Below are 10,299 nucleotides of genomic sequence, written 5' to 3'. Positions count from 1 at the left end.
AACAGTTAAACCTAGAATAAAAAAACTCCTTCTCAAAGAGACTGATGTAGAAATTTCTAGTGATTTCAATTTCAAGAGGGGTATGCCTGATTCACATTGATATCTTTCAAACCTGATCTGATGAAAAGTTTAGAATTCATCTTTTTTAAGCTTTAACAGTGTTTAATTTTGACAATTTTTTCTTCAATAATTGTAAATGCAACATTTTTAAGATAAAACATAGATATTCTATTCATTTTTGTTCAAACAAAGTTTAAAAGGTCACTGCTGTCAATCAGACATGCATTGTGCAAACTGAGGATCCCTTAAAATGATTTAAATTGCATTAAAAGTCATTGCTGCAAAAAACTCGTGAAAAAAACATTCTTCTATTAATTAACAACATTTCGTCATTCCAGTAAAGTAGTAAATCTTGTAGCTTGTAATGAAAACATTTAAACTTATTTTTGAATTTGTTTTGAAACCTTTTCCTATTAACATCTCCTCTTCCCAAAATAGACTTGGGGGGCATGGGTGCAGTTCCCCCCACTATTTTAATGAGATAATAATTAATGACATTTCTTCCAAAAAAATTGTTTGTTCAGTAAGAATTTAAAAAAAAAATTTTTTTTTTATTTGTTTCATTAAAAAACGATTATTTTTTAAAAAATATTTCAAAAATTAGTTTGTTCAGTAAAAACTATAGTTTTTTCAAGATAATTCTACTTATTGACCTTTAACTTGCAATAGAAATTAGCATAGATCAAAATAACTAAATTTTAAAGTTAACACAAAAAATAAATTAAGGTCTCCATGAAAGTATTAAAATTAGAAAGTAAACATTTCTGAGTGAGATCCAATTAGGACAAGAAAGCTGTTCTGAATTTTAACATGTTTTAGCATGATGAAAATGTATGGTATACTAGTCCTGTTGTTATGCTATAATGCTGCTGTCACAGGGAAAAAGTATCTTATTAACACTTTAGATCAGGTTCAGCCTCAGGTTCAAATGTTTTTGAATATTTAGAATTATTTTCAACTTTTGACTCAAAACTTTGTTTGGTACTTTTGAAGTTAAAAAGAAGTTTTCAGCTAAAAACAACTGGATATTCTAATCCAAATCCTAACAATTTGTATTTCTTTATGCTTCAAATTCATTACAAATGCTTGTTCCTTGCATTGCAAACATAATCAATAAGAAACTACAGTTGAAGATTACTACCCTTATGTAAAATCTAATTAACACATTTTGTTAAATGGATACTAGGTAGAGGTCTGTAGGCTGAATAAAAAATACTAGAGATATGCTACTTTGACGATGGCCATTAGTGCTTGGTTAAACGTTGATATAAAAATGATGTAAAAATTAAGGAACAAATTATCTAACCATTTTCCTTTATATAATCTGGAAAGTTACTGCTCTGCAGTAAAAAAGTCTTTAAGCTTTTCAACTTTGGTGCTACAGACCTCTAACTAGTTGCTATCCTTAGAGAGCATATAGTAGATTTAAAAATAGGGTTTCCACGAAATGGCTAAATCTTTTGCGCAAAATTTCCACTATTTTTGCGCAAATTTTTTTTGCGAACTTTTGCGCTATTTTTGCGCTATTTTTGCGCATGAAACGTAATGAGTTTTGCGCTATTTGCGCAAAACCGGAAAGTTGAGCATGAAACAAAATTTTAGTTTTGCGCAAGTTTTACGCGAATGTAACTTTTTAGACAAATTGTCAAAAATTGACATTCTAAGCTTAGAATTAAACAACTGAAGATTTATTCCATACATAAAAAAATATTAACATGCGAGTATGATAACGATTATACTACACTCAATTGGTTACTTCCAGTTACAAAAAGTTTAAATTAATGGACCAAAATTAATAAAATAGAAATTAGAGAGTGTGAAACTTGGTAATATTTTAATCCTATTAAATAATTTCAAGTAACCCTTAAAAGCTTTGCCTAATCAAGCATGAATTTTATTCTTAAATTTTTTAATCTTTTTAATCTCATATAAAATAATGCAAAAAAGTAACCAATGCCTGAAGAATCCACTTTTAGGGAATATGCATGACCAAAACTAAAATTGTCGAGAAAATTATGAGATTTGAACTCTTCTTAACTGTCATTGGTCAATTATGTAAAAGTGACCAATGGGAAGACATTCCAAAACAAGATTTTTCCAGAATTGAATTCTAAGAAACACACACCGTCACCATACCGTTTGATTTTGACGAAATTGCGGAATTGCACAAAACTTGAGTTTCACAAAAGCGGAAAAGGGCAAATTTGCGCAAAATGACTTTTGAGAATGATTGCGCAAATTGTTGTTTTTTCGTGCAAAGAAAGAAAAATTGCGCAAAAGTTTTGCGAATGGAAACCCTGTTTAAAAAATACCTTACAATGTAAAAATTACATATCAATTTGAGTGCTGTAAAATTTTCCAAAGCACTGTTCTCTAAATTTGTTTTAAAAGCTAAAATTTTAGGAAAGTTTGCTACCACTGGAAACCTTATATTAAATAGAAAATTTTCTGTGTATATTTTAATATTCTAAATATCTAGAATTATTTTAAGGAGTCATCAGATTATAATGGGCCCAGCCCAAGTAAAGGTCCAGCCCCGGCCCCAGGCCCAGGATTGGACCTAGGAGGTATTATGTCAGCTGTTGGTCCACTTATTCAGGGAGGAATGGACATGCTAGGTAACATCCTAATTTCACTTTGCAACCCATTTCCCATCGAACAATAATTCCTCCAACTGCAGAAGTTTAGTTATTTTTTGTATTAGGAACCCATGCATAAATTCATTTAACTCCCCTGTAAACAGTTAATATGTACATGACTGTATCAAAGGGGATAAAAATACTTTTTTCCTGCTTATTAACTTTATTGTTACTGACCCATGATCCCCCAAAATCAAGATGACAAGGTTAAAAAGTTTTTGTGAACAAATTCATGTATTTTCATCTAAATAGATGATAGAATTGTGTAAAATTCAGATTTTACTTAACATCTACACTCCACAAATTCAGAAGACTGAATTTGTCTTTAAAACATCCAGATCATAGCAAGGGATGCTTTAAGTAAAATACCCTTAATTTAAATCAAATTGACAATTGCAAAGATTAAGACTTGTCCAAAAAGTTTAGATTAGCTTCCAGTAATGATGTCTAATCAAGAGTTTAAACATTATTAGACCCATAATGGTAAAAATTGTTATCAGTAACATATTGACTTTATAGGAGGTTTGGTGAGCTCTGGAATGATGCAAATGATGATGGGTGGTGGTGACTAGATGTGGAGATAGTTTTCTCTTGTTATACTTGTACAGTAAAGAATATTTTATGTCCCTAGTCATTTTTGTGTAATTTAAGTAACACTGGCATTTGTTTATTAAAGATAAAACCAAATCAAATAATTTGTATTTTTGGTTCTGTTTTATTTAATACCAAATGTATTGACTGCAATGTTTTCCCTTGGGCAGACATGTGATGATATTCAGTGTTTAAGTGCATCACATCACATTTTAGAATGTGCAATCTATTCCGCTTTTATAATACTATCCTATCACAGTTAGTGTAAGTATATTTGGGAAATTAATTGAGTGCAACATATCTCACACCTTCTTAGCAAGCAAGATTGTTCATTGGGAATGTCTTATTAATTGCCAGTGCATAACATTGCCATCTGTTCATTTATTTCTCCTAAGGAGTCAAACATGCTTTGTATTTATTACTTACTTACTTTTTGTGAAAATATCACACTTTTTAACACCACAAAATCAATCTTCACTTTGGAAGAGATTATTTTATTAAAAGAATTTACTATTATTAAATATTAGATTCAGCTTCTGCCCATTATGCAAATTGGCAGTGTTTTTGCACCAGCTTTAGATATATTTTTAACACATCACACATCAGATATTTTTGGAATGCACTGAACAAACTTTTTTTGCCCACTTTTTTTGTTGTTGTAATTTTTGCATTTTTATAATAATTAACATAATGTGGGTATATACTCTTCTCATTCACTAACAAAAAACATAACTTTCTATTTTTGAGTGAATAAAGAAACTGTCAGTTGTAGTGAAAATTTTGCGACTAAATGCAGGCAAAATGTTTGCAAAAAAAAGATAACAAATTTAAGGTTATTATTCTCCTGGATTTCACCCTTTAAATAGCAATGGATCATCAATTTTTTAGTGATAAATCCAGTCCCACCCCCGACACTCAGCTGTGAGGACCTTGACCCTTACTTACCCTATTGGCCCCCCATCAGCTGAATCATATGGCGGGACCAGGTATTTTCATCAGTCTACACCAAATTAAAGAATGAATATAACTGAGCTTATCCTGGAAGTATACCAGGACTGTGTGAAATTTTGGCTGGAGGTCAAGTTGAACCTGTGGAGTAAAGGAGGAAATGAGTACTTCTCATCTTCCAAAACCCCTGGACCCCAGTTACAGTCCTAGTCTTGGAAGAGGAGAATGAGGAGAAAAAAGACTCTTACAGAGAAGCGAGATCTAGGGAGACCCCAGTTTGTGAGGAAGGTCACCAATGGGCCCCTTAGTTTGACAAGATAACAATTGAACTGAGGCCCTTAAACTTGAGAGGCCGTTGAACACTATTTATTCTGAGGGGCTGAAAAAAGTAAAAAGGTTTGAGAGTCCTGCTGTATATAAGGCTAATGTGACCACCTGTTTTAAAGTACAGAATGTGTAGTCTGTTTTTAGTCCCCAGAGGAATAAAACAGCCAGCCAAACCCTCTTAGTTTTAGCTCTACTCAAATACCTCAAATAGATTGCGGAAATTCGGCTACACCCGAAAACCCTGAAACTGAACCTTCTTTCCTAGATACACAGGAAAATGTATCCTCCTTGCCTACTATTTACGATTTAACCCATCTTACATCCACAGTGAACACAAACCTATATCCTATTTTATCTCTAACTATTCCTGAAGGATATGGATTGGTAGAATTTAAATCAGCTGAAAATGCACTTGATGTTAAAACCATCCAAGACAACATAGAACTTTTTCCAGATGAACCCTGGTCAACTACACCTAATGTCGAATTTTCTTTAGAGAAAGAGTTAAAAATAGAAGAAAATATTAGGGTTGTGATTGCCTGTGATTTTACTAAAATCTATTTGTAATTTAATAATCTATATGTTTTCTGTGATAATGAATAATTCAACCATATAACATGACATAGTCAATAAATCTATAGATTTTTAATTTTTATTGATATTACAAACAAATTAATTCTAGGAGATAAAACAGGCCTATTTGGGAAAAATATTTATAGGAAAAGTCAAGAAATTTAATTTTTTTACTTAATTTGTTGCTAATTATGCTATTAACTCACATTACATTTTAAAATTAAATCACCATGAATTTTTCAGTGACTTACTGACTGTAATGAGTGGAGGAACAAAATAATTGAAATAAATTAACAATATTTCATTTAATTAAACATTGAAGTAAGTGTTAAGATAAGATGAACTTATCAGTTTTTCTGATTTTGTTTGACTAATACAGGAAGTTGCAACAAAAAGTAAGCATGAAACAAAATAGATTTAGAAAATTGTGGTTTAAGTTTAGTTGCAGTATATTGTTTAAAATAACTTTGGCAGCAATTTTAATTTTGGTAAAGATTCTTAAACTCATAATGCCAAAGCAATAAGTATTGTGTGGAATTTGTGTGCACTTGTATTGATACAAAGTTGTTATTCCTAAAGTATTAACAAGCATTCTCACAAAGCTAAATTATCTTAATTTGAAGACATTTTATTTATATTTCTGATCAGATTCAAAGATTATTATTATTTACAAATCTCTAAAAAATTAAAGCTTTTGTTTAGAAGATGAACTTTATCATTATTCTGGTATTGTTCCAAAGTGTTGGCATAAGTCCGAAACATTACCTAATAGAAACTAACAAGGTAACATGTAGAGAACTTCATTTCCTTCATTTTACTATACTTTAAAATCTTTTTAATCCTAAGGAATCTGGGGATAATGTCACTGACTTTGCAGAACCAAAGCAGGTACCATGAAAACTTTTAGTCATATTCTAATTAAATTGAAATAATTTAAATTGATTGAAGACTTAAAGTCGTTTTTGACCCTAGAAATAGTTTGCACCATTCATTAAAGGCAATCTATTTTAAGCAATAATTTTTTATGAAACAATAATTACAAAATAGCCCTAGTCCTGCCATTTTCAAAATGTTGTCTGACATTTTTTGTTTTCAAAATACCAGAGATATTAAATATTTTTTTTCAAATTTCAATTCATTGACTGAAAACTTTAAAACTCTAATTCTGAACATATTAATTGATATCTTTGGAAATGGTGAAAGCCTAAAACTAGCAGACCACATTTTAGTTGCCTATAATGTATGTTGTATTAAGGCCAAAGACAACTTTGTAATATTCAATCAATTCAGAATTGGACTGTAAGCAAGTAAGTATCTCACCTAACAGAAGAACCATCCTTAGTCCACAGGTACAGGCACAGCATTTTGGAACATCAAATCAAATATGGCTAGTTGCACGCCAACCTTCTTTCTGTAATTGGTCAACAAAGTCAATCTTTCATGATGGTAGGAATTTAAAACCAGTGTTGGAGTCGGTGATCAAGATGAATTCAAACAATCTTAACAATTGTTCAAATTTGGTTAATCCATAAACTAAACCTAACATTTCACCCTTACTACTATGATAATTACATTTAAAAGGCCTGTATTAACAGTCTTTAACTCCTAAAAACTGTTCTCCACTCTTCTTTTTTGAGAGAGAGAACAGCACCAACTGCATATTTGCTAAAATCAATGGTTAGAATTTACAGTTTACCTCATGTAGAAAAATCTGGTGGGGCTCGGCGAGGGAGGGAGTCCAGAGTTCCTCAAATAGTAATCACCGCCACCCAAATCTGTATTGCGGCAAGCGTTCTCCTCAATTGGTAATCTCCACCACCTCAATTAGTGATCACAGTAAAATTTTGTTTTCTGTGATTTGAATTTAATGCACTTTTAACACAATTTTTAGAAAACAGGGAGGCTGGTTCACTTTTCAGCCGAAAATAATACTAGCGAGCAAAACAGAACACTAACTCAAAACACTGACTTTTAGGTGGAAAAATACAACGCGGTGGGTTGTTTAACTTTGGACTTATAAAGAAACGTATTCACTAGTCCAGGGTCACCAATTTGGCGGATAGCAATAAGACGAGGATTTTGATAACGACTAACTATATTTTAAATATAAAGTTACAAAGTTAGAAAAATATATATATCTCGTGGCTTCTAGAAACTCCCCTATTCTTTCTCCTTGCCGCGAGAAGTTCTTCAAGGAAAGACGACTTTCATAGCCGCCACAAAACTAAGGAGCAATAAAGAAAGCTTTAACAATATTGTACACCATAGGGCCATTAAAAGAGGTCAATATGGTCTTATTTCTAAGAAATAAACGATTTAATTTTATGCTTTTTTGGGCTGATTACTATTTGAGGTGGTGGAGATTACCACTTGAGGAGCTTGCTTGCCGCAGAACAGATTTGGGTGGTGGTGATTACTATTTGAGGAACTCTGGACTCCCTCCCTCGCTCGGCATGGTGCTGCTAAAAACATCTGTTTAAGAGTGTTAAAATTAATAACCATCTCTGTACTCCATGTCAGCGTATGTTTGTTTTTTACTTCATTCAGGTTTGCTGTTATCTCAGCGAACCATGGTAAAAACTCTCTATAGTAACCAGCAAATCCTAAAATTGATGAAAGATCCTTCCCTGTTGACAGCAGGAGCCATTCAACAATATTTGAGACATATGCAGTTAACAGACTTGTGCCCTCCTTACTGATCAAGTGACCAAGGTACTCCACCTCAGTTCTGAGAAGAAAGGTTTACCTGTATTTAATTTGATTCCAGTTGCTCTGTGTGCCAGAAAAACTTTGGCCTTTTTACTTTTATTAAATGCCATTTGGCTTAAAAAATTCTGGAGCAGCTTATTGTAGATTAGTACAAAAGTTAGTTCACATTGACCCATGAGCAATGATGTATCTTGGGGTTAAAATACTGTTGTTCTCGGATAGACTTATTTAAAAAATGGTAAAATACTTACATGTGTCTTGTGTCTGAATACTCCTGCCACTGCTCCAGTTAGATTTGACTTGGTGACCAGTAAAACGGTCAGATAATCTGCTGGATTCAAGGAACAGTTACCTCCACGCCCTGTGCCATCTTAGGAGGCAACAGTTCACTGGTTGTAGACCTCTTGAATTAAATTTCCAGTAAACTTTGCAATTAAAGTTTGACTTTGATTTGAAGAGGTGTTAACTAAATTGGCATCATTAGGGGTAAACAATGGGCTCAAACTGTTGTGTTTAAAGAAATTTATCCCAAATATGATTGGAAGGAATAACACACAGAATGGATCAACCTGAAAAAGTAATATTAATCCTACTAAAGACTAACTTAATTTCTACTTCTCCTAACGTCACCATCATTGCTTTTTTTCTTAGTTCCCCCTAAATAACTACAAAGAAATCTACCAAAATCCCAGAAAGAACAAGTGCTCCTGTATCAACTAAAATGTTACAATTTGTAAAACTGTTAGTACCTGATTGTCCAATGTTAACTGCTCTGTCCAGGAAGTGCCTTGCAAGCTGTAGACCCAGAACACTCCTGTTACTGGGTCAGCCTCTTTTTCAGGTAGGGGTGTTCTGACTGGACTGTAGTGAGCTTTCATCAGATGCTGGTCAAGGCATTTTGAGCAGACAAGTTGAGACTGAGATACTTTACAATCAGCTTTATCAAGACTTGCTCTGCAGTCTGCACTTATAAGAGCTTTTCAGATTGCAGTCCTGGATGTAGTGTGGACCCTCACACTTTTAGCATCTGATCCCTATTGAATTTACCTTAAAATTCTAGTTTGAAGGGATCTGCTGTGCATATCGGCCAATTGTGTCTCTGAATGCATTGAAAAGAAAGGGAACCTGTCCAACATAGCTTGATACTATGGTTGCCAGAGTTTTGTTGCTTAGCCCTTCTACCACTGTGATGATGATGAGAAATACTTTATTCATACTGTAGCAAGAAGCCAGATCAAAGGCATCCTTGAATAACAGTCTAACCCGTTCTAAGTACATCTCCTGGGAGTTGTTGTACTCCTTGATAAATTTGCTTAGTAGCAAGGACAACATAGTTTGGGCTATCGTATAGAATGCAATTTGTACATAATAGCTCAGAAAGGGTATACCCAGGATTCAGGGCCTCTATCCTGACTTCCATACTGTCTCTGCTTTGTACTGGTGGAAAAACAGTTGAAGACAATGGCTTCTTGTCCTAAATTAGACGTGATGAATTTGCTGTCATAGATTTACACAAAAAACTGACACCAGTCTTCAAAGGAGTTCTTTGAGAAGTCTATCACTGTATTTTGTAAATTCTGCTTGGATCCAAGTAAGTAAAGATGTAGGCAACAGGATGTCTTTTTTCATTTATGCACTGCAGCAGGGCTCTATCTGCTCTTGTACCTAGTAATGAGTATATGTTAACCATTATTTCTAGTGCAAACAAAATATGGCAGTACTCTTAATAGGGTTTCCAGTCATAATTATGTTACATGTACCTACGCATAACACTTTCTTTCACTTATGGAGGAGAATTACACAAAATTTTGTGTTAATTATGTAACATGTACAAAAGAAAGTCTAGAATCCTGTAATTGAGGTGTAATTACCCAAAATTACATAATACAAAACCATTCCATAATTAGTAAAGTACATATTAATTCTCCTTTAATTTTTAGGAAATAAGGAAAAGAGCCAACACTGACTTTGTAGGAACAGAGCAGGTAATTTAATGGAAATGATTTTCTATTATCTTAACACAACACATTTTAAGGAAACTACACATGGAACCAATGGTACTGACTATTTCTTTGAATTTTTGGCCTCATTATTTCCTCCTCCACCGCCAGGTCCACCAGGACCTCCCCTTCCGGGTGCACCAGGTTTCCCAATAGAAGCATTCCTTGGTGGAAAAGGAAAAGGAGGTGGAAAAGGCAAAGGGAAAGGAAAAGGTAAACTGGGTGGAAAGGGTAAAGGACGTGGAAAAGGAGGTGGAAAAGGAGGTTTTGTTATTTGAATGAATAATTACAGGTTGTAAAAATCAAAAGTATCTTTACTAATCAATGTCTAACAATTTTGAATAGCCCTATTAATTTAAGTAAAATTCAAATTGTTGTTAAATATATCCGTTGCCTAATTGTTCATGTAACCTGTTTCTTTGTAATACAATAAACCAAGTAATCTGACACAA

At 33.2% G+C, this 10,299-nt stretch overlaps 1 protein-coding gene across 2 annotated transcripts; it reads left to right on the top strand.

The window, feature by feature from the left end:
* Positions 1-5,355: 5,355 nt before the first annotated feature.
* Positions 5,356-10,299, top strand: LOC111705297 (putative cuticle collagen 99). 2 transcript variants are annotated; one of them, XM_023477792.1, is made up of 5 exons: positions 5,356-5,459; positions 5,841-5,921; positions 5,985-6,026; positions 9,788-9,832; positions 9,883-10,299. In XM_023477792.1, the coding sequence occupies exons 2-5, from the start codon at positions 5,844-5,846 to the stop codon at positions 10,123-10,125; spliced, it is 408 nt and encodes a 135-aa protein (XP_023333560.1). In that variant the 5' UTR covers positions 5,356-5,459; positions 5,841-5,843; the 3' UTR covers positions 10,126-10,299. The 2 variants fall into 2 exon arrangements, with proteins under 2 accessions (XP_023333560.1, XP_023333561.1); XM_023477793.1 differs by having other exon boundaries at positions 5,449-5,533.

Source organism: Eurytemora carolleeae, unplaced genomic scaffold (genome assembly GCF_000591075.1).
Source record: "Eurytemora carolleeae unplaced genomic scaffold, Eaff_2.0 scaffold639, whole genome shotgun sequence".
In the NCBI taxonomy this organism is placed as follows: Eukaryota; Metazoa; Arthropoda; class Copepoda; order Calanoida; family Temoridae; genus Eurytemora; species Eurytemora carolleeae.
This window is presented reverse-complemented; position numbering and strand designations above follow the sequence as displayed.